The sequence below is a fragment of the Mobula birostris genome, chromosome 13 (genome assembly GCF_030028105.1).
Source record: "Mobula birostris isolate sMobBir1 chromosome 13, sMobBir1.hap1, whole genome shotgun sequence".
NCBI classification, from domain to species: Eukaryota; Metazoa; Chordata; class Chondrichthyes; order Myliobatiformes; family Myliobatidae; genus Mobula; species Mobula birostris.
Window position 1 is genome coordinate 17,585,855 of NC_092382.1, and position 25,123 is coordinate 17,610,977.

Sequence of the window (25,123 nt, forward strand, 5' to 3'; positions counted from 1 at the left end):
GTGGTGGTATGGGCAGCAAACGTGCTCCACTCTGTGTGCTGGAATTGGTGCTGAAGAGCAGAGTCAGCCCCCTCCAGCCAGATCTTAATAGTCTTCATTGTGGGTTTCACACGTTTAGTGACCGGCTATACTTGGGAAGCAGAAACAATGAAAGATGGTCGGACTGTCCCAGATGGGGGAGGGTAGTTAGTTTGAGTGTCAGCCACATTTGTGTAGACATGATCTGAGGTTTTATTACACCTGGTGGTGCGTAATACATTTTGGTAAAATCTTGGAAGCACGGTACACAGGTTACAATGATTAAAGTCTCCAGCGACAGTCAAAGCTCCATCTGGATGCAATGTCTGCAGCTTGCTAATAGCAGCACTGAGGTCTTTCATGGCTACTTTAGCATTAGCATCCAGTGGAACATAAACTGCGACAGCAATGATGCACGTTTTGTGACAATGAGGGGAGGTTGTTTTCTTGACACCAGTCAGATGTTGTTCAGACACCAGATACAGTCAGCAATCAAATGGTTGAGCCTGGAGCCTTCTCCTCCCCACCCTCCCGCCACCTTCTTTATGGGGTCTCTGCCCCTACCCTCTTCAGTCCTGACGAAGGGTTATGGCCCAAAATGTTAACTGATCATTTCCACGGATGCTGCCCGACCTGCTGAGTACCTCCAGCGTGTTGTGAATGGTGCGATGAATGTGCTGAGCTGTGTATATCACAATGCAAGAATTGTAGGAAAACCAGATGAGCTCAGGACAGGGAATTCTGATATTGTAGCCATTATTGGGGACTTGGTTGCACCCAACAATCCGAGGGATTTAGAGGAACAAATTTGTAGAGAGATCGCAGACCATGCCAAGAAACAAAAGTTGATTCAGTAAGTGATTTTAACTTTCCATGTATTGACTGGGACTCCCATACTGTAAGAGGACTAGATGGGGTGTAGTTTGTCAAATGTGCCCTTAATCAGTACATAGAATTCCTGATGTAAAAGTGTGCAATAGGTTGATAATCCAGGGCTGGTGACCGAAATTAGTGACCATAATGCCATGAGATTCAAAGTAAATATGGAAAAAAAGAGAGGTCTGGACCATGGGTTGAGATTCTAAATTGGAGAAAGGTCAATTTTGATGGTATCAGAAAGGATCTGACAAGTGTGGTTTGGGACAGGCTGTTTTCTGGCAAAGGAGTACTTGGTAAGTGGGGGGCCTTCAGAAGTGAAATTTTGAAGGTGTAGAGTTTGTATGTGCCTGCATAATAAAAGTTGAAAGTTAACTGGTGCAGGGAACCTTGGTTTTCAAGAGATATTGAGGCCCCGGATATTTTGTTCCTCTAAATGCCTCAGACTGTTGGGCACTACAAAGACTCACTAATGACTACAATATCATAATTCCACGCCCTGAGCTCTGACTTTTTTTTTTAGTCGTCTTCTGTTGGTTTCTAAAAGCTTCCCAATCGTTTTCACTCTTTTGTTTACCCTCTCTTTGGCTTTTATGTTGGCTTTGGCTTCTCATTTCATCCACAGTTGTGTCCTCCTGCCTTTCCAATGTTTCCACATCTTTCGGATGTATCGATCACTGAGCTCCTGAATTGCTCCCAGAAACTCCAGCCATTGCTGCTCCATTGTCACTCCCAACTTTTCCCTTCCAAACAAGTTTGGCCAGCTTCTGTGTCATAGAAACATGGAGAAGTTCAGTATAGAAACAGGCTATTTAGCCCATCTGGTCAATGCTGAAAAAACATTTAAGCTGTCTAATGCAAGGGTCCCCAACCTTTTTTGCACTGCGGACCGATTTAATATTGACAATATTCTTGTGGAGCGGCCGACCCGGTGGGGGGGGGGGGGGGGGTGGTGGGTAGGGTTGCCAACGGACAAGAGTAGCAGTCAAATACGTTGCGTTTACCCAGAGAAAGACTACAATGACCATGAAGCCTTGCGCGGGCACCAGTGCGCATGCGCGTTGTGGCCTGCCGATTTTTCCTGTAAATCCTTTTTCGTGATTCTGTTCGGAGGGTCAGGAGTGGGGGGGGGGGCGGTGTTAATCACGACTGGAATATATGTAATAAATGGCTAATACACCCAATTTCGTTTCTAAAAGGGTTTATCTAACGAATTTAATATTAAACACACAGCACATATTTTCCTCGCATGAATATAGTGATAAGTCAATTATTAGAGGAGCTTGAAGTAAGTGATGAATGAACTTCCAGTAGAAGTGGCAGAAGCAGGTTCGATATTATCATTTAAAGAAAAATTGGATAGCTATATGGACAGGAAAGGAATGGAGGGTTATGGGCTGAGTGCAGGTCAGCGGGACTAGGTGAGAGTAGCGTTCAGCACGGACTAGTAGGGCAGAGATGGCCTGTTTCCATGCTGTAATTGTTATATGGTTATATAAGTAAGTCAATAGCATCATGACATTTTAAGTAACATTTGGATTTTAAACACACAGCACATATTTTCCCCGTATGAATATATAAGATCATTGCAACACACCAATATCGCTGAATCAGTGGGAGCCCTGGGCTTGTTTCCCTCCAACACCACGGTCCTATCGAGGGATGATGGGAGACAGCGATACTCGAAGTGAGTTCCTGTCCAGTCTATTCCGCAATTTAGTTTTCGTTGCATTCATTGGAGAAAACTCCGATTCGCAGAGATATGTTGGAAATGGAAGCAACGTTTTCAGTGCTTTCGTGGCTATCTCAGGATATTTAGCCTTGACTTTGATCCAGAACGCCGACAGAGATGTTATTTCAAACATACTTTTCAGCCCGCCGTCATTTGCAAGCTCGAGGAGTTGATCTCCTTCCCGCGCTGACACAGATGACGCGCGGGTCATGACCTCACATGCGTAATGGCTGATCAGTGGCCGTGACGGGGAATGAGAAAAGGTGCAGCTGACTCATATCGCCAAATCATATTGTTTCCTTGTGGCCCGGGAGCACATGCTTTGCGACCCGGTGGTTGGGGACCGCTGGTCTAATGCAACTACCTGCACCGAGACCATCGCCCTCCATACCCCTATCATCCAGGCTCCCATCCAAACTTCTTTGAAATGGTGAAACCGAGTTCATATTCACCACTTGTGCTGACATCTCAATCCACACTCTCACGACCACTGCAGGAAAGAGCTTTTCCAAATATTCCCATTAAATTTTCACCTTCTCCACTTAACCATGACCTCTGGCCATACCACGCAACCTCAGTGGAAAAAGCTGCTCGCATTTACCCTATCTATACCCTCATAATTTTGTATATTTCTAACAAATCTTCAAGGCAATGTATAATTTCCTTGTTTATGTTTGGAGCCTTTTTTAGATGTATAAGATGATGAGGGGCATTAATCGTGTGGATAGCCAGAGGTTTCTTTCCCAGGGCTGAAATGGCTAACAACAGGGGACATAGTTTTAAGGAGCTTGGAAATAGATACTGAGGGGATGTCAGGGGTAAGTTTTTCACACAGAGTGGTGGATGCATGGAATGCACTGCTGGCTATTTGTGTGTGAGTGTTTCAGTTACTGTGGGGCCAGGAACCTATGCAGCTCAGTGGGAACAGGGAATAATACCAATGGAGAGAGTCAAACTGAGCCAGGTCACAGATTGGAGATGGCAGAAATGCCCCATTCTTATAAAAAAAGGAAGAGCATCAGAGAATTTGATGGTCATTCCAGATACCAGCACTGTGCCCAGTTAGAAGGTGATTTCTCTCTCCAACTTGGGTTGAACCTCACTGTAACGGTGTGATGCCAGATCACACCTTGGCAACTCAAGTGATCTCATCTGAAATGTTGTCCTTCACTCATTGATCGATTTTGTAAATCTTTTTACAGATTAAAAATGACAAGGAATTTGTCTACGGGAATCTCGAACACAACACGCCAGTTTTGCTGTCTTTGTCCAGATATTTAAGAAGTGGAGCAATGATTCACTCGATCATCCTTCCTGCTCAGACTGTGGGGAGAGATTCATTTGATCATCTGACCGACTGACGCGCCCATCATCTTACACAGGGGAGAGGCCATTCACCTGCTCAGACAGTGGGAATGGATTCACTCCATCATCTTAACTGAAGGTACATCAGCAAGTTTACACTGAGACAAGCCCATTCACCTGTTCTATGTGTGAGACGGGATTCAGTCGGTCATCCCACCTGTGGATACACCAGTCTGTTCACACTGAGCAGAGGCTGGTCATCTGCTGAATTTGTGGGGAAGGATTCACGCGGTTATTCGACCTAATGGCTCACCAGCGAGTTCACACCAGGGAGCGGCCGTTCACCTGCTCAGACTGCGGGAAGGGATTCACTCAGTCATCTAACCTGAAGGTACATCAGAGAGTTCACACTGGGGAGAGGCCGTTCACCTGCTCAGACTGTGGGAAGGGATTTGCTCGATCATCCCAACTGAAGGTACATCAGCGAATTCACACTGGGGAGAGGCCGTTCACCTGCTCAGACTGTGGGAAGGGATTCACTTCGTCATCTCAACTGAAGGAACATCAGAGAGTTCACACTGGGGAGAGGCCGTTCACCTGCTCAGACTGTGGGAACGGATTCACTTCGTCATCTCAACTGACGGTGCATCAGCGACTTCACACCGGCGAGAGGCCGTTCACCTGCTCAGACTGTGGGAAGGGATTCACTCGATCACCTGATCTGCAGATACATCAGCGAGTTCACACTGGGGAGAGGCCGTTCACCTGCTCAGTCTGTAGGAAGGGATTTACTCAGTCATCTCATCTGCAGATACATCAGCGAGTTCACACAGGGCAGAGGCCGTTCACCTGCTCAGACTGTGGGAAGGGATTCACACAGTCAGCTCACCTACAAGAACACCAGTCAGTTCACACTGGGGAGTGGCCATTCACCTGCTCAGTCTGTGGGAAGGGATTCACTTCCTCATCTAAACTGAAGGTACATCAGCGAATTCACACTGGGGAGAGGCCATTCACCTGTTCAGTCTGTGGGAAGGGATTCAATTTATCATCTCATCTGAAGGTACATCAGCGAGTTCACACTGGAGAGAGGCCGTTCACCTGCACAGACTGTGGGAAGGGATTCACTCAGTCATCTGACCTACTGAAACACCAGCGATTTCACACTGGGGAGAGGCCATTCACCTGCTCAGACTGTGGGAAGGGATTCACTCGATCATCTGATCTACAGAGACACCAGCAAGTTCACACTGGGGAGAGGCCGTTCACCTGCTCAGACTGTGGGAAGGGATTCACTCAGTCATCCCAACTGAAGGTGCATCGGAGAGTTCACACTGGGGACAGGCTGTTCACCTGCTCAGACTGTGGGAAGGGATTCACTCAGGCATCTCACCTACTGAGACACCAGTCAGTTCACACTGCGTAGCGGCCATTCGCCTGCTCAGTCTGTGGGAAGGGATTCACTCGATCACCTGATCTACAGATACATCAGTGAGTTCACACTGGGGAGAGGCCATTCGCCTGCTCAGTCTGTGGGAAGGGATTCACACAGTTAGCTAACCTACAAGCACACCAGTCAGTTCACACTGGGGAGAGGCCATTCACCTGCTCGGTCTGAGAAGGAAGTCACTCAGTTGTCCAACCTACAGAGACACCCGCAAGTTCATATAACCATATAACAATTACAGCACGGAAATAAGCCAACTTGGCCCTTCTAGTCCATGCTGAACGCTTACTCTCATTTAGTCACATCTACCTGCCTCTACCCTCCATTCCTTTCCTGTCCAAATACCAATCGAATTTTTTTTAAATGACAAAATCGAACCTGCCTCTACCACTTCAACTGGAAGCTCGTTCCACACAGCTACCATTCTCTGAGTAAAGAAGTTCCCCCTCGTGTTACCCCTCAACTTTTGCCCCTTAACTCTCAACTAATGTCCAGTTGTTTGAATCTCCCCTACTCTCAATGGAAAAAGCCTATCCACGTCAAGTCTATCTTTCCCCCTCATAATTTTAAATACCTCTATCAAGTCCCCCCTCAACCTTCTACGCTCCAAAGAATAAAGATCTAACTTGTTCAACCTTTCTCTGTAACTCAGGTGCTGAAACCCAGGGAACATTCTAGTAAATCTCCTCTGTACTCTATTTTGTTGACATCTTTCCTGTAACTCGGTGACCAGAACTGTACACAATACTCCAAATTTGGCCTTACCAATGCCTTGTACAATTTTAACATTACATCCCAACTCCTATACTCAATGCTCTGATTTACAAAGGCCAGCATACCAAAAGCTTTCTTCACCACCCTATCCACATGAGATTCCACCTTCAGAGAACTATGCACCATTTTCCTAAACATGAGGAATTCTGCAGATGCTGGAAATTCAAGCAACACACATCAAAGTTGCTGGTGAACGCAGCAGGCCAGGCAGCATCTCTAGGAAGAAGTACAGTCGACGTTTCATGGGTATGGTGAATTTCTACCACTGTTTCCTCCCCTCAGCAGCCCGAATCATGCGCCCCCTGTTCACCCTGATGTCGGGTAAGGGCAAGGACATTACCTGGGATAAAGAGGCCGCAGCCGCTTTTGTTAAAACCAAAGAAGCCTTAGCAAACGCCGCGATGCTAGTGCACCCCAGAATGGGCGTTCCTACTGCCCTCACGGTGGACGCATCCAACACAGCAGTTGGTGGAGTGCTGGAACAACTCATCGAGAGTCGCTGGCAACCCCTGGCATTCTTCAGCAAACACCTACGACCACCCAAACTCAAATACAGTGCTTTCAACCGGGAGCTATTGGCACTATACCTGGCAATCCGGCATTTCAGGTACTTCTTAGAAGGTAGGCCCTTCACTGCGTTCACAGACCACAAACCGCTTACCTTTGCGTTCACTAAGGTGTCCGACCCCTGGTCTTCCCACCAGCAGCAACATCTGTCCTACATCTCCGAATACACGATGGACATCCGGCATGTCTCGGGAAAGGACAACATCGTGGCGGACACACTATCCAGACCTACCATACAGGCCCTGTCCCAGGGGGTGGACTATGCAGCGCTGGCAGAGGCACAGCAGGCAGACACTGAGATCCCTAGTTACAGAACTGCAGTCTCCGGTTTGCAGCTCCAAGACCTCCCCGTAGGCCCAGGTGAGAGGACCCTACTGTGTTATGTAGCTACCGGCCAACCCCGGCCCATTGTCCCAGCAGCCTGGCGCCGGCCGGTTTTTCGAATCCATTCACAACTTAGTGCACCCCTCCATCAGGACAACTGTCCGGCTGGTCGCCAACAGGTTCGTGTGGCATCGACTGCGTAAACAGGCCAGTGAATGGGCCAAAACGTGCATGCAGTGCCAAACGGCCAAGGTGCAGCGGCACACCAAGGCTCCGCTGCAGCGGTTCGAACCCACCCGCTGGAGGTTCAACCACATTCATGTGGATATCGTGGGGCCCCTGCCAGTATCACGAGGAGCGCGGTACCTCCTAACTATGATAGACTGGTTCACCAGATGGCCACAGGCAGTCCCGCTCACCGACACCACCTCCGAATCCTGTGCCCGAGCACTGATCGCAACCTGGGTAGCCCGCTTCGGGGTACCGGCCCACATTACCTCCGACAGGGGCACCCAGTTCACCTCCAGCCTGTGGTCAGCTATGGCCAGCCTTTTAGGATCGCAGCTACACCACACAACTGCCTACCACCCACAGTCGAACGGACTAGTGGAGCGTTTCCACCGTCACCTGAAGTCGGCTCTCATGGCCCGCCTGGAGGGGCCTAACTGGGTGGACAAACTTCCCTGGGTCCTGCTCGGAATTCGCTCGGCGCCCAAGGAGGATCTGCACACCTCGTCGGCCAAGTTGGTGTACGGTACACCAGGAGAGTTCATACCAGCCCCAAGGGGGCAAGAGGAAGAACCCGCAGCAGTCCTGGACAGACTACGTGAGAGGCTTGGTAACCTGGCCCCCATCCCCACTTCACAGCACGGACAGAGCCCGACCTGCGTACCCAAAGACCTGCAGAACTGTAAGTTTCTTTTTGTACGACGGGGCGGACACCGGGCACCGCTACAGCGGCCCTACGAGGGGCCGTTTAAGGTGATCAGGAACAATGGGTCCACGTTCGTGCTGGACATTGGGGGGAGAGAGGAGGTTTTCACAGTGGACCGACTCAAACCGGCCCATGTGGACTTGGCGCAGCTGGTCCAGGCTCAGGCACCGCGGCGCAGGGGCAGACCTCCCAAACAGAGGCCGATCCAGACTCTGGACATTGAGGGAGGTATCGCCGGTTCTGGGGGGCGTGGTTATGTGGCGACCCACTTTCTAGCACACACAAACCGGCTCACGAAACAGCGCGCGCAGACAGAGGGCCGGCCCCAAAAAGGCCGCCAGGCCATCTTCACCAGCAGGGGGAAAATCCCGCGTGCGGAAAGGGGCTGGGAATATGCATTCCCCACAGCAATCCCGCCCAGAGAGGGCGGGAACGGGAAGGCTTTAAAGCAGGCCGCGAAGTTAAATAAATCTTTAACCGCAACCCCAACTCACCGACTCCGTGTGGTTATTTTAGCGCTATGTGTCGCACACCGCTACAGTAGTGCAAAATGGGGAAAACCTTTGACCAAATTTAGTTCAAGGCTTAAAAAAACCTGCCAAACAGAGCTTAATAGTTAACAAACACAACAAAGGCAATAAACACTTTCATCAATACAGACATTGACATTTTTTTAAGAAAATATCTTGGTCCCATTTCAATCAGTAAAATTTACAAAGATAAATAAGAGCTGAAATGACAACTTTAGAAAAGTCTATTTACACTCAGACTCACTTAGGCTACGTCCAAACTACACCGGATAATTTTGAGAACAAAGCTTTTTCTCTTCGTTTTGACCCTCCATCCACACTGAAATGGCATTTCCCTCCCCTGAAAATGGAGATTTTCGAAAACACTCTCCAGAGTGTGTAAATTTGGAAACGATTGCTTTGCGTTGAAGTGTGGACGGGGTAAACGGAGATGTTTAAAAACGCTGTCATGACAACACCACAACAACAAAGTTTTTTTTGCTGCTGCTTGGTACTGTGCAAGCACTGCCGGATGGTTGTTATAACGGGCAGTCGGTGTGAACAGCGTGAGAGGTAAATTGTGAAGTGAGCTTTATTGACCAGATCCCATAAATTGATTTGATTGAGTCTATCTTTAAAAATATTAATCTCAGAAATACTGTGCAGGTCTGGCGGCAGAAGATTCCACTCTTGTTGATCTTGGGTAGAGGACGGCTTCATGCATGTGTAGTTTACTTTATTCTCTATGTTAATAGCTTTTTCGGAGTTAAACATCTCCCTCCAACGTTCTCCACTGCTTTGCTGACCTTGTAGTTGTTTGTAACTCGCGGAAACAGCTCGACTTCATTGTCTGTCTAAATGAAGAAGTCCGTCTGCTTTTTCCAGTGGAGGTTTTCTTTGTATTCCTCGAAGACATTTTTGAAAACTTTCTTTCGCTGTTGTTGTAGGTACTCTTGTTTTTGACCAATGGAAATAGCACAACGCCACCGCGGAAACGTAAATATTATACCGTTTCCTCTTCGCTTGTTTTCTGTAGATGTGTCTGCGCATGCCCAGTAGGAGGAAATTCTCCCAAATATCCATTTTAGTGTGGACAGGGATATCTTGAAAAACGCCTGGTGTGGATGCCTGTCGTTTTTACTCAAAACCGTCGTTTTCAAAATTATCCGGTCCAGTGTGGACATAGCCTCAGATTAATACTACCTTGGACAGAAGGAGAAAGAGGAATAACAGACATGAAAAAAATAAAATCACACAACACTCAGATAAGACTTCTAAGTATATATTTTCATCAAAAATGAACTGGATTCAGTGCTTCATGTGTGTATATGAAATTCTGATAAGAAACACAGACCAGGAAACCTAAATGAGAGGCTAACTCAGAAAAATGAATCATCACTATGGAAGAAAACATTAACCAGTGGAATGAGTATGACCCTCCATGGGAGACATCCCAACGATCTGAGCAGACTGGATGTTGACAAGGAAGCATCGAGCACCTGACTGAGAGTTGGAGACCTCTTCCCCGAAACAGGGAGGTTCCTTGCAGAAGTACAGGACAAGGTGGTCAACAAAAAGAAAAAAAAAAATCAAAAATACAAACCATACAAAGTAACAAGGCAATAAATGCAGAAAATGCCAAGAGAAACCAGACACAATCCAACACATTCCAGGATCCTGCTGCAGTTTAACTCAATCTGATTACTGACAAAGGTACAATCAAGTGGCAAATATCATTCACCAAAATCTTGCTTTATAATACAAACTCATTAATAATCACCATAACTTCATTAAGGCACCTTAAATTCAAGCCTGATCCAGTTAAGGACAGAATCTCACAATTGATATGATAGTCAATACATTATTACAGATAGGATAATCTAAAATAACCATCCAGATATAATATTACAGGATAAATAAGCAGGAACAACTCCCTCAATGGATATAACCATTCTCAACACACACGTACCTCGACCAGTGGAGCACCTCACCACAGGCATTGTTTGTGTCAGTCAGACAACTGAATTATTTTCCCTGTCAATCAGCTTCCAAACGTTGCTACTCTGTCATTCATTGCCATGCCCTGCAGCTGATTCCCTTCTAATCATCATACATTGTTTCCCTGACCACCGTCCAGTGCCCCAAACTCTACCCTATGCAGACCCGCCTCTGGTTTCTGACCCTGCTCCGCTGAACATCCAACTAATGGTTTCCCATTCTGCTTTCAGTCTTTAGAGGAGAGTGTTTTCAACAACCCTTCAGAAGCAGGGAAAATGACCCATAATGTAGAAATGAGCTCCGAATAAGGAGATTAACTCCCAATGTCATTCTTTCTCAGCCCAGAGATTTGAGGGGCAAAGAACATCTCAGACAGAACTGCAGTCAGCTCGACTTCTTCAGTCTGCAGAAAATTCAAGGGAAACCTCGTCACCCACAGAGTGGTGACTGTTTGGAACCCATCCCACAGATGTGAACAACAGAGGAGGATTTAAAAGGACTGTTGTGGAACTGTATCACTGGCTGGGTCCAGCAGGCCTGAGTACACTAGTTGTATTATAAATACTCTAAGTACCAGAAACAGAGTTTAAAATAGAACTAATTAATTTGCCACAGATGCAGAATGTTAAACTCCAGTCCCATTAAAGGTGAATATGCAGCAGAAGAAACTCCTCCCATGCCCAGTGACCAGGGTGCAGAACTGGGTGTGGTGAGCAGCAGCAATAATTGCAGAGTTCAGCACCGACAGTCACTCTCAAAATAGCATTCAGCAACGGTGATGGACAAATATCCAGCATGCAGCTTATTGAAACATTCTCCCCAGTGTGAATCCGGCAGTGTGTCACAAGTATAACATGCTGTAAGGTTTCACTGTTAATGTAATGGCCTCTCTGTAATGTTTCACTGCTGAGGTAATGGTTTCTCTGTAGCAGCAGTGTTTAGGTTACAACTAGAGATAACAGGGTTTTGGAGTGTGGGACGATCTAGTGTCAGAAATGTTCTTCCTTGTGAGTCTGGAAGAGATATTTTCATGTTCTTTTGCCGGGGAGAGATGAGAAGACGCAAATGGAGTGGGCCCTTTTTCTTTTTTTTTGTTTTCTTTACTAACCCTATAGTCAAAGTAAAAATTATAAAGCTCAATCATTTAATCACATATTCTGTACTGCTTGTTATTTCGGGGTACGGATTTGTAACAGGGGACACATCGTGCAGCATCCACCCAAATGAGATTTCTTAAGTTTGGCCGGGCCGGGAGCTATCATCCCCTACATTGAACTGCCAGCCGAAGCAAGAGTTGCAAGGTTACATGACTGAGTGAATCGCTTCCCACATTCACAGAGGGTGAACGGGTTTCCCCAGTGTGAACTCAATGATGCAAACCCGGTTGATGTGGCTGAGAGATTCTCTTCCCAAAGTCCAAGCAGGAGGTTGGCCTCTACCCAGTGTGAACTTGCTGGTGTCTCTGCAGTTGAGATGACCAAGTGAATCCCTTCCCACACCATAAGCAAGTGAACGGCCTCTACCTAGTGTGAACTTGCTGGTGTCTCTGTAGGTGGGATGACTGAGTGAATCCTTTCCCACATGCTGAGCAGGTGAACGGTCTTTCCCCAGTGTGAACTCGCTGATGTCTCTGTAGCTCTGATGACTGAGTGAATCCTTTCCCACAGTCTGAGCAGGTGAACGGCCGCTCCCCTGTGTGAAATGACTGATGTGTTTGTAGGTGGGATGAGCGAGTGAATCCTTTCCCACACTCTGAGCAGGTGAACGGCCTCTCCCCAGTGTGAACTCGCTGATGTACCTTCAGTTCAGATGACTGAGTGAATCCCTTCCCACAGTCTGAGCAGGTGAATGGCCACTGTCCAGTGTGAACGAACTGGTGTCTCAGTAACTGATTTGACAAAGTGAATCCCTTCCCACAGACTGAGCAGGTAAATGGCCTCTTCCTGGTGTGAACTTCCCGGTGGGTCATTAGGGTGGATAACTGAGTGAATCCCTTCCCGCAGTCTGAGCAGGTGAACGGCCTCTCTCCAGTGTGAACTGACCAGTGTGCTTGTAGGTGGCCTAACTGAGTGAATCCTTTCCCACACTCTGAACAGGTGAACGGCCTCTCTCCAGTGTGAACTCGCTGATGTACCTTCACTGTAGATGATGAAGTGAATCCCTTCCCACACACTGAGCAGGTGAACGGCCTGTCCCCAGTGTGAACTCGCTGATGTACTTTCAGATGCGATGACTGAGTGAATCCCTTCCCACAGTCTGAGCAGGTGAACGGCCTCTCTCCAGTATGAACTCTCTGATGTACGTTCAGTTCAGATGACCGAGTGAATCCCTTCCCACAGTCTGAGCAGGTGAACGGCCATTCCGCAGTGTGAACTCGCTGATGTACGATCAGATGAGATGACTGAGTGAATCCCTTCCCACAGTCTGAGCAGGTGAATGGCCTCTCCCCAGTGTGAACTCGCTGATGTACCATCAGATGAGATGACTGAGTGAATCCCTTCCCACAGTCTGAGCAGGTGAATGGCCTCTCCCCAGTGTGAACTCTCTGATGTACCATCAGATGAGATGGCTGAGTGAATCCCTTCCCACAGTCCAAGCAGGTGAACGGCCATTCCCCGGTGTGAACTGGCTGGTGAGCCATTAGGTCAGATGACCGAGTGAATCCCTTCCCACAGTCTGAGCAGGTGAACGGCCGCTCCCCAGTGTGAACTTGCTGGTGAGCCATTAGTTCAGATGACCGAGTGATTCCTTCCCCACAAATTCAGCAGAAGGCCAGCCTCTGCGCAGTGTGAACTGACTGGTGTGTCCACAGGTGAAAGGCCTTGCCCGATGTGAACTTGCTGATGTACCTTCAGTTGAGATGACTGAGTGATTCTATTCCCACTGTCTGAGCAGATGAATGGGATCCCCCTGTGTAAAATGATGTGCGTGCCAGTCCGTCAGATGATCGAGTGAATCCCTCCCCACAGTCTGAGCAGGAAGGATGATCGAGTGAATCCCTTGCTCCTCTTCTTAAATATCTGGACAGAGACAGCAAAACTGGCGTGTTGTGTTTGAGATTCCCATAGGCAAACTCCTTGTCATTCTTAACCTGTAAAAATATTTACGAAATCTATCAACGGGTGTAGGACAATATTTCAGATGAGATCCCTTGAGTTGTCAACGTGTGATCTGGCATCACACTGTTACAGTGAGGTTCAACCCAAGTTGGAGAGAGAAATCATCTTCTAACTGGGCACAGAGCTGGTATCTGGAGTGACCATCAAATTCTCCGATGCTCTTCCTGTCTCTATAAGAATGGAGCATTTCTGCCATCTCCAATCTGTGACCTGGCTCAGTTTGACTCTCTCCATTGGTATTATTCCCTGTTCTCACTGAGCTGCATGGGTTCCTGGCCCCACAGTAACTGAAACACTCTCACACAAATAGCTGGCAGTGCATTCCATGCACCCGCCACTCTCTGTGTAAAAAACTTACCCCTGACATCCCCTCGGTATCTATTAACAAACACCTTAAAACTATACCCCCTCGTGTTAGCCATTTCAGCCCTGGGAATAAACCTCTGACTATCCACACAATCAATGCCCTCATCATCTTATACACCAAAAAAGGCTCCAAACATAAACAAGAAATTATACATTGCTTTGAGGATTTGTTAGAAATATACAAAATTATGAGGGTATAGATAGGGTAAATGCGAGCAGCTTTTTCCACTGAGGTTGCGTGGGATGGCCAGAGGTCATGGTTAAGTGGAGAAGGTGAAAATTTAACAGGAACATTTGGAAAAGCTCTTTACTGAAATGGTCATGAGAGTGTGGAATGAGATGCCAGCACAAGTGGTGAATATGAGCTCAGTTTCACCATTTAAAAGGAGTTTGGATGGGAGCCTGGATGGTAGGGGTATGGAGGGCGATGGTCCCGGTGCAGGTAGACAGCTTAAATGTTTTTTCAGCATTGACTAGATGGGCCAAATAGCCTGTTTCTGCACTGAACTTCCCCATGTTTCTATGACAGAGCAGCTGGACAAACTTGTTTGGAAGGGAAAAGGTGGGAGTGACAACGGAGCAGCAATGGCTGGAGTTTCTGGGAGCAATTCAGGAGCTGAGTGATCGATACATCCCAAAGAAGTGAAAGCATTGAAAACGCAGGAGGACACAACCATGGCTGATATGAGAAGCCAAAGCCAACATAAAAGCCAAAGAGAGGGCAAACAAAAGAGCAAAAACTATTGGGAAGCTTTTAGAAATGAACAGAAGACGACTAAAAGTCAGGTGAGCTCAGGGGTGGAATTATAATATTGTAGTCATTAATGAGTCTTGGTAGCACCCAACAGTCTGAGGCATTTTGGGGAACAAAATGTCCAGGGCCTCAATATCTCTTGAAAACCAAGGTTCCCTGCACCTGTAACTTTTCAACTTTTATTTTGTCAGGCATATACAAACTAGACACCCTCAAAATTTCACTTCTGAAGGCCTCCCACTTGCCAAGTACTCCTTTGCCAGAGAACAGCCTGTCCCAAACCACACTTGTCAGATCCTTTCTGATACCATCAAAATTGACCTTTCTCCAATTTGGAATCTCAATCTGTGGTCCAGACCTCCCTTTTGCCATATTTACTTTGAATCTCATGGCATTATGATCACTAATTTCTGTCACCAGCCCTGGATCATTTCCTAACAGTTTATTGCACACTTCTACATCAGGAATTCTACATACTGATTAAGGACATATTTGACAAACTCTACCCCATCTAGTCCTTTTACAGTATGGGAGTCCCAATCAATATATGGAAAATTAAAATCACTCACTGAATCAACCTTTGTTTCTTGGCATGGTCTGCGATCTCTCTACAAATTTGTTCCTCTAAATCCCTCAGACTGTTGGGTGCAACCAAGTCCCAATAATGGCTACAATATCATAATTCCCTGTCCTGAGCTCATCTGGCTTTCCTACGATGCTTCTTGCATTGTGATATACACAGCTCAGCACATTCATCTCACCATTCGCAACCATTTGATTGCTGACTCTATCTGAGGTCTGAACAACATCTGACTGGTGTCAAGAAAACAAACTCTCCCTCATTGTCACACAAACAAAGGGGCTGATTGTGGACGACAGGAGGAATGGAGACAGGCTAACCCCTATTGACATCAGTGGATCTGGGGTTGAGAGGGTGAACAGCTTTAATTTCCTCAGCATAAACATCACCGAGGATCTCACATGGTCTGTACATACAGGCTGTGTTGTGAAAAGAGCACAACAGCACCTCTTTCACCTCAGACGGTTGAAGAAGTTTGGGATGGGGCCGCAAATCCTAAGAACTTTCTACAGGGAGCATCCTGACTGGCTGCATCACTGCCTGGTATGGGAACTGTACTTCCCTTAATCACAGGAACCTGCAGAGAGTTGTGTGGACAGCCCAGCACATCTGTAGATGTGAACTTCCCAGTATTCAGGACACTTACAGAGACAGGTATGTAAAAAGGGCCCAAAGGATATTGGGGAGCCAATTCATCACAACCACAAACTGTTCCTGCTGCTACCATCCAGGAAACGTACCACAGCAAAAGGACCAACAGGCTCCGGGACATCATCTTCCACCAGGCCATCAGTCTGATTAATTCACTGTCCTATGTACAAACTATTTATTATAAATTACACATTGCACATTTAGACAGAGATGTAACATAAAGATTTCTACTCCTCATGTATCGGAAGGATGTATGTAATAAAGGCAATTCAATTCAATTCACCCTCCCCACTATCTGTTCTGTCATTCTGGCTCCCATTCCCCCTACAACTTATTTTAACCACATCACCCTCTCCCCACACTAGCACTAGTGAGCCTTACCACTGGGATATTAGTCCCCTCTTGTTGTGTTCCCCTAACTAACGAATCCCCTATCACCCCTTTGATTTTTCTCTGCCAGGTAATCTCAACAGTTTCTAAAGTGGTTCCACCCATTGTTGTGTGGGATGGACACAAGCGTACTCTGCGATGGCTATTTAACCTCATTCCCCTTCCTGACTCTCACCCAGTTTCCCGTGTCCTGCACCTTGGGTGTAACTCACCTCTCTTCATGTCATATCTATCTCCTGGATGATCCGGAATTCATCCATTTCAAGTTCCAACTCCGTAAAGCGCAGGGTTACAAGCTGCAGCTGGATGCACATCTTGTAGGTGAGGGCATCGGGGACACTGGAAGTCTCCCCACCTTCCCACCAATGTCCCCTCTAATTTGTAATGACCAGTGTGCACATAAAGCTTGTATTGTGCTTTTTTTTTTTTTACCCAGTGACAACATCTGCACAGTGAATTTTCTATAGAGAGGTATTTATTTCAACAACTGGCAAATCACTGTCAGTACGAACTTTGATCTCCTCTGGCTTTGATTGAGTTCTGCACTCTCACACAACCAATGTTGCAGGCCTGTAACGGGTAATGAAGGTTTTCTCACCACAGGTTTTGCACATTGTCCATATGTGGTTTGCTTGCTAAATTACGCTTTAAAAACTCAGATTTCCAAATATCACTCCACTTCTTCCCACTTGTAAATTCTCCAGCAACTTTTGCATCACCACAATACACACAGGTAACACCAGTTTCTGTATTGTACATAAATATTTCCCCTGAACCCTCCCCCAGGTGACTGACGGTGGTGAACTCAGTGATGGCAATGCCAATGAATATGAAGGGAAGGGCAGTAGTCTGTCTCATTGGAGTCTGGCACATTTGTGATGTGAAAGCTACTTGTTGCCCAGGGCAAAGGTGTTTGATATCATTATGTACCCAGAGAGAGTGGGACAAAACATGTTCTCACGGGTAGAAAGTCCAGAACAAGAGGGGGTGGAACAAGCAACAGACACAAAATGCTGGAGGAACTCAGCAGGCCAGGCAGCATCTATGGAAAAGAGTACTAATGCTGAGTTCCTCCAGCAATTTGTGTGTGTTGCTCGGATTTCCAGCATCTGCAGATTTTCTCTGGTTTGTGACTGGAGGCAGAACAAAGGTGATTTTCACAACAGCTGATGTAAAAGATTTTGTTCCCTTTCTCCGAGTTCCCGATCCTTGCATTTAGACAGCTGGAGCTCAGCTCTGTCTGAGAGACCCATCGGTTCCCATTCCCTCATCAGCCGGAAGCTCCCCGGGGCCCGTGTACGGATGGTGGGGCTGAGAGAGAGGGAAGAGAGCAGGACTGTCCCGGGATTGCGGGTCACGGAGTCCGGAGTCACAACATCGCCCCGAGATACCCGCTTACCTGCAGCCGATCCCGCAGCCGTGATCCCGAGGCCTAATGTATACTGCGCGCATGCGTGATATTCACCGACGTCATCAACCTTGACGCCTGCGCATTTGATCAATGCTTCAGCGCCGGCGAAAGTTTTATCGCAGGGCTTTATGGGTAATCACGGTGCCATTAACAGTTTCTGCAAACACCGGTTCCATGTCCATACCTCACTTTTTTTTTGTGTATATAGAATACTCAGCAACTGTTTTAACGCAGAAAGCGGCTCCCATAAACAATATACTCAATATCAACGTGTATCTAATGCCAAAGTACAATCCTTTACAAATGCAGATATAAAATAGAAGAGATTCTGCTGTTGCTGGTAATACAGAGACGCACACACACAAAATGCTGGAGGAACTCTGCAGTTCAGGCAGCAACTAAGGAGAGGAGTACATATTCTAGGCGTGCTGAAGGGACTCGGCCGGAACGTTGTCTATTTATTCCCTTTCACATTTGCTGCCTGATCTGCTGAATTCTTCCAGTATTTTTCAGAAAATAACTAGATTTTTTTTCAATCAACCAGTCCGCAAATGTTTCTGATCTTTCATTTGTAGCCACATCATGATGGTCTGATTCCTCCTCTTCCTTGTAAACTCCAGACCCCATCTCTTTCTGGAGCCCCAAAGCCTTGATTCGTGCTGGCGACTCTGGCTTCTGACCCTGCTCTATCGAAGACTCACTCGCTGGTCTGCTGTCAGACTGTGGAGGTGCATTGCAACAACCCAGCTGTCTGAAGGACAGTCCTTTGAAATGAGTGAAAATGTCCCAAAACGTTCGAAAGAGCAGGGAAGAAGGAGTTTAACCTCCTTAGTCCAGAGCCCTGGGGAATGTCAAAACCACAAGGAACTCATCGTCTTATTCAGTCTGGAGAAAACAATGCAGAGAATTCATACAGGTGTATAAAATGTTGAGAGGCATTGGTCGTGGAATAGCCAGAGGCTTGTTCCCAGGACTGAAATGGCTAACACTCGGGGCATAGTGTTAAGGTGTTTGGAAGTAGTTGCAAGACAGAAGTCAGAGGGAATGCTTTTCCATAAAGTGTGGTGGGTGTACGAAATGCACTGCCGGTGACGGTGGTGGAGGCGGATGCAATTGAGTCTTTTATGAGCTTAGAAAAATAGAGGGCGATCTGTGAGGGTAATTCGAGGCGGTTTCCAGAGTAGGTTACATGGTCGGCACAACACTGTGGGCCGAACAGCCTGTAATGTGCTGTAGGTTTCTATGATTCTATGATATTCAAGGGAAATCTCTTTTCCCAGGGAGTGGTGATTAGTTGCAACTTGTCAGCACAGGGAGGGTGAGAGAGGAACGGCAGGGATAGATTTTAAAATACTGATGTGGAACAGAAACATGGGCAGGGTCCAGATGGGCCGAGCGGCCTCTCTAGTATAAACTGTGAGTTTGGTAGAGAGAGTAAGTACTTCTGACAGGGGATTTGATACAGAACTGATTTATCTTTCACAGATCCATGATGTTAATACCAATCTAGTTTAAGGTTAGCATCAGCAGAACAGACTCCTCCAATGCTCTGTGACCAGGGTTCAGTCCTGGGTGCGATGAGCAGCCGCAAGAACTGCAGAATAACTGGCAGTAACAATCCCTCATGAACCTACAGCTGCGTTCAGTCACCGTGATTGTTAAACATTTAACACGGAGCTAATTTGACCTTCCTCCCTGATGTGAAGTTGCTGGTGTTGCAGCTGCTGGGATGATTGAGTAAAACTCTTTGCTCACTCCGTACAGAAATGTGGCCTTTATTTATTGTGAACTCACCGGAGCATTACAAGGTGGGTTAACTGAATGAGTCTCTTCGCACACACGGAGCAGGTGAACGGCCGCTTCCCAGGGCGAAGCTGTTGGTGTATCTGGGATGTCCGACTGAATCCCTTCCAAAATGAGAGCCAGTGGATGACATCACACTGCCCTCAACGTCATGGCAATGTATCCAATCAGATCACGGACACGGAGACGTGACCGGGCTCTCCTTGCAGCGAGTGGGGCGCTGTCTTCTCCAGCATCTCCGTCTCCACATTCAAGCGCTGGTGAACTGACAGAAACAGCGGGACTAACGTGCTGTTGTGTTTGAGTTTCCCATACACAAATCCTTTGACTTTTCTACACTGTTAAAAGTTTACAAAGCACGTCAGTGGGTGGACAGCATTTCAACTCAGATAATTTTAGTCTCCATGGTGTCTTCTGATTAAAAACACTGTCACAGCTCAAAACAATTTGGAGGAACAAGACTTCATCTTCTAACTGGACACAGTTCTGGCATCAGGCACAATATCAAACTCTCTGCTTCCCTCTCTGTATCAAAATGGATCATTCCTCCCCTTCATCAGTCTGCGACTTGGCTCAGTTTGTCTGTCTCCTTCGCATTCTCGGCATCCGCCACACACCTACTAATATCACATTTTATTTACACGGCTGCGACTGGAGACATATTGATTACTATGTCCCTCCTGGCATTTGACGGAGGTAAACTCAGAGACAGCAATTGTATTGACCTCAGGAGTAGGTTATTAGGCTTTCTCTTTGGAGATCGATGAACTGCCGCTACTGTGTGGCTGGATGAGGGAGTCGTTTTCAGACTGGGAGGAGGTAGCGTTTGGAGTACCCCAGAGATCTCCAATTTAGAATATCAAGCCGCAGAGCAAGCCTATGGTTTGTATATAACCAATAACAGAGGCGGACCAGCCGAGAGGCCGTCTCCCGCTTCGGCGCCGATCTTTCCTCAGAGCCAAACAAATCCCGAAGTAAATGTCCGCTTTCTGATTTATTTCCATTTCCCTCCGAGGGAAGTTGGGGCGTTTGTGAAGCGTCTCCTGCGGCCGGAGTCTGATGTGTCGCTGAGAGGTAGGAGGAGACCGCTCGGCCCGTCGGTTTGATGCCGGTTCCCCGGGGAGGGAGAGGGGGATTTTATTGAAAGAATGAAGATGGTCAGAGAGGGGGCGGACAGGATGTTTGTCCCGGTGGGGACAGGAGGGGCTCATCTGTGGAAATGTCTGAGCCCATGTTGGTGGCCAGCAGAGGGATTCACCACATTGGGGGGCAAACACCGGCAGACTGTTGCCCTGCAAGCGGGGCCAATGGTCCGGGCAAAGTGACAATTATTTGTGTTTTGTTGAGACTATACCTGGAATATGGTGTAAAATCCCACTCCCCTCGCTAACACGGGTCATACAGACGAAAGAACAAACTGCCGGAGGAACTCAGTGGGTCGGGCAGCATCTGTGGAGGGAAATGGACCGTCAACATTTCGGACCGAGGCCCTCCCTCTGGACTGAGAGTGGACGGGAAATAGTCAGAGAAAAGAGGTGAGGGGTGGGGATGGGGCAAGAACTGGGGAGTGAGAGGTGGATCCAGGTGAGGGGGGAGGTGGGAAGGTGGAAATAGTGACGGGGGTGGGAGGTGAGTGGTTGGGGCAACACGGGGCTGCAGAAGATGGAAATTAATTCCATAGAGGATTAACAAAGAGGTTAGAGAGTATTTATTATAGAGAGTGCAATGAAGATTCACCAGACTGATCCCTGGAGTGGTGGGGTCATCATATGAAGAAAGATCAAATGCGATAACCCTTTCATTTAGAGAATCGAGGACTGAGAGGTGAACACATTGAAATGCACATTATTACCGGTTGAACCAGGGATCCCAGTCTCTGAAAAAAGGGGGTGGACTGTCCGGGAAATGTTTCCATTCTGAGGGTGGTGAATGTCTGTAAATCCCCATCACAGAGGGGGTTAAAATCTATTGCTATGAATTAGGTTCTATTGCTGCCGCAGAGACAACAAATTACATGACACCTGCCGGTGCTATTAAACCTGATTCTGATAATTGGTCTGGGAGACCCATCACCGGTCACCTGATCCCAGTTACCGCAGATCGTAATACGAGATCGAAGCCTTTTCTATTTATTTGTGTTCCTCAGTTGAGTCAAGTTTCCCTCTGTGGTTCCAAAGCAGAAGCTCAGTCTGTCTAATATTTCCACACAATTAAAATGGAGAATTTGTTTATTCTTATCACGTACTGAGCTACAGTGAAAATCTTGCCCGACCTACCATCCACACAGATCAATACATTGCAACAGTACATTGAGCTGATATACGACAAAACAATAACTGTAACAAAGCATTATGGCTGCAGAGAAAGTGCAGTGCAGATGGACATATGGGGCAGGGTCACGTCCAGTTACATTGTGAGTTCGAGTCCATTTTATTGGACTGGAGACCATTCATTTGGCTTACAACCGCAGACAGGAAGCTGTCCATGAGCCTGGTGGTACGCACTTTAAGGATTTTGTATCTCTTCCCCGGTGGGGGATTGGGTGTTTCTCTGTCCCTGTACCTTCTCATACTTGTGCACTTGGGAATACATTTAATAGGACCTGAGAAAACTCAGTGAGATTTGATTAGTGATGATCATCTTGGCAGCTCGGTAGGTCGAATGTAGAGGGACAGTACACTGTTGAATGAAAGTCCCTGAACAGTGTCGATGAGCAGAGGGATTTGGATCCAAGTTCACAGCTCCCTGAAAGAGACTGCACAGATTGATCGGGTGGTTGAGAGAGCTGTAACGAGAGGCTGGACAAACTTGTGTTGTTTTCTCCAGAGCGGCGCAGGCTGGGGTGAGACTGGATGGACATTTATAAGATTACGAGAGGAATAGATAGAGCGGACAGATGACATATTTTTCCTGGGGGTTGAAATGTCTAATACATTTAGAGTGAGAGGAGATGTGAGGGGCAAGTGTTACGAGATCAGAGGTTTCATTTTGCTGTGGGTGTTACTTTAAGAGAGGCTGCAGGAGGCGGGAGTATGACGTCAGTACACTGCTGGAGCTGTCAGTCTCATAGAGAGGGAGAGAGGAGACAGAGAAAGAGAGGACGAGGGAGGGGGAGAGAGAGAGAGAGAGAGACACACACACACACACACACACACACTTTGGAATACGGTTCGACAACTGAAAATCTTCTGTGATTTGTATTTCGTTTTCCCAGTGTAGAACCTGCGAAATTCTTTGTGATTACTTCCTCGTTGCATTTTAATGTGGATTTACAAGTTTCCCCATTCCGTGGAAAACTGAAACTTGCCATTGTGAAACTTTCAGAACTGTTCCTAAACTTGACATTTTTGCAGCCACAAAACGCATAACACTGTTAACTTCTGTTTAGAAGAGTAGTTTGTTTAATTGTCTCTATACTAATACAGATAGTAGTTTATACTAATACAGACTGAGTTTGTGGTCTCTCGCTGCCGGTACATAACACAGAGTGGCGGGCGGGTCGCTGGAGTCTCTCCCTGGGTTGTGGGGACCCACCGGTCACGTGATCCCGTTCGCCCCGCCCATTTAACCGCAGACGGGCAGCAGCAGCGGGTCTGTTCCCGAGGCCCCGCCCCTCCGGAGACGCAATAATCTCTCCGCGCATGCTCACTGTCGCCAGATGGACGGTGTTTGCCTTTCCGCTCAGTGCTGAAGCGAGCCGTCTGCGGGATCGGGAAGGGACGATCGCCTCCCAGGTCGGGGAGCCGGGGGTCGGGATCACTGTCTGCGGGCCGAAGATATCACTTTCCCATCGGTGAGTACTGAGACCGATCCCGAGCGGGGAGATCTGATGTTGGCCGTCAGCCCCGAACGGCGGGCCAATTACTCATTTAGTACCCAGTTATCTGGGCTCGTCAGAAACGTGTCGACTTCACTTAATCTGCATTGAACGACCCAAACCAGGAGCGCAGGCTGTCTCTTTCCGCAGAATTGAAACGGAAGTCCCGTCAGCAGGTCACGTGAGGCTATTTAGCCCCGCCCTCCGCTTTGTGACGCAAGATCACGTGGTGTGTGCTCACACTCCCCGATGGGTGGCGATTCTCCGGGACCCCTGGTAGCAGCAGAGATGCAGAGGAGCAGATTGGGAGGCAGATTCTGGAAAGGTGCAAAAATAACAGGGTTGTTATCATGGGTGACTTTAACTTCCCCAATATTGATTGGCACCTGATTAGTTCCAAGGGTTCAGATGGGGCAGAGTTTGTTAAGTGTGTCCAGGACGGATTCCTGTCACAGTATGTGGACAGGCCGACTAGGGGGAATGCCATACTAGATCTAGTACTAGGTAATGAACCGGGTCAGGTCACAGATCTCCCAGTGGGTGAGCATCTAGGGGACAGTGACCACCGCTCCCTGGCCTTTAGCATTATCATGGAAAAGGATACCATCAGAGAGGACAGCAAAATTTTTAATTGGGGAAGGGCAAGTTATGAGGCTATAAAGCTCACACCTGTGGGTGTGAATTGGGATAATATTTTTGCAGGGAAATATACTATGGACATGTGGTTGATGTTTAGAGATCTCTTGCAGGACGTTAGGAATAAATCTGTCCCGGTGAGGAAGAGAAAGAATGGTAGGGTGAAGGAAACATGGCTGACAAGTGAGGTGGAAAATCTAGTCAGGTGGAAGAAGGCAGCATACATGAGGTTTGGGAAGCAAGGATCAGATGGGTCTATTGAGGAATATTGGGAAGCAAGAAAGGAGCTTAAGAAGGGGCTGAGAAGAGCAAGAAGGGGGCCCGAGAACGCCTTGGCGAGTAGGGTAAAGGAAAACCCCAAGGCATTCTTCAATTATGTGAAGAACAAAAGGATGTCAGGAGTGAAGGTAGGACCGATTAGAGATAAAGGTGGGAAGATGTGCCTGGAGGCTGTGGAAGTGAGTGAGGTCCTCAATGAATACTTCTCTTCGGTAGTCACCAATGAGAGGGAACTTGATGATGGTGAGGACAATATGAGTGAGGTTGATGTTCTGGAGCATGTTGATATTAAGGGAGAGGAAGTGTTGGAGTTGTTAGAATACATTAGGATGGGTAAGTCCCTGGGGCCTGACAGAATATTTCCCAGGCTGCTGCACGAGGCGAGGGAAGAGATTGCTGAGCCTCTAGCTAGGATCTTTATGTCCTCGTTGTCCACAGGAATGGTACCGGTGGATTGAAGGGAGGCGGATGTTGTCCCATTGTTCAAAAAAGGTAGTAGGGATAGTCCAGGTAATTATAGACCAGTGAGCCTTATATCTGTGGTGGGAAAGCTGTTGGAAAAGATTCTTAGAGATAGGATCCCTGGGCATTTCAAGAATCACGGTCTGATCAGGGACAGTCAGCATGGCTTTGTGAAAGGCAGATCGTGTCTAACAACCCTGATAGAGTTCTCTGAGGAGGTGGCCAGGCATATAGATGAGGGTAGTGCAGTGGATGTGATCTACATGGATTTTAGTAAGGCATTTGACAAGGTTCCACACGGTAGGCTTATTCAGAAGGTTAGAAGGCATGGGATGCAGGGAAGTTTGGCCAGGTGGATGCAGAATTGGCTT

The 25,123-nt window shown here is 47.4% G+C and overlaps 2 protein-coding genes across 3 annotated transcripts in view; one reads left to right on the forward strand and one right to left on the reverse strand.

Moving 5' to 3' along the window:
• The window catches only part of LOC140208469 (uncharacterized), a 97,101-nt gene that overhangs the window by 56,073 nt on the left and 15,905 nt on the right, over window positions 1–25,123 (forward strand). Inside the window, exon 4 of the mRNA XM_072277149.1 lies at window positions 4,262–5,246. Coding sequence (XP_072133250.1) covers window positions 4,262–5,246 — 985 coding nt within the window. The remainder of the gene's footprint in view (window positions 1–4,261; window positions 5,247–25,123) is intronic.
• LOC140208475 (uncharacterized) lies at window positions 556–17,803 on the reverse strand. Of its 2 annotated transcripts, none has more exons than XR_011888793.1 (2): window positions 17,744–17,803; window positions 556–1,661 (listed from the first exon to the last, which is right to left on the reverse strand). XR_011888793.1 is itself a non-coding variant. In XM_072277155.1 (2 exons), exon 2 carries the CDS (start codon window positions 13,207–13,209, stop codon window positions 12,004–12,006), a length of 1,206 nt encoding a protein of 401 aa, XP_072133256.1. In that variant the 5' UTR covers window positions 13,210–13,575; window positions 17,744–17,780; the 3' UTR covers window positions 9,930–12,003. The 2 variants fall into 2 exon arrangements, 1 of the variants encoding a protein (XP_072133256.1); XM_072277155.1 differs by lacking the exon at window positions 556–1,661 and adding an exon at window positions 9,930–13,575 and having other exon boundaries at window positions 17,744–17,780.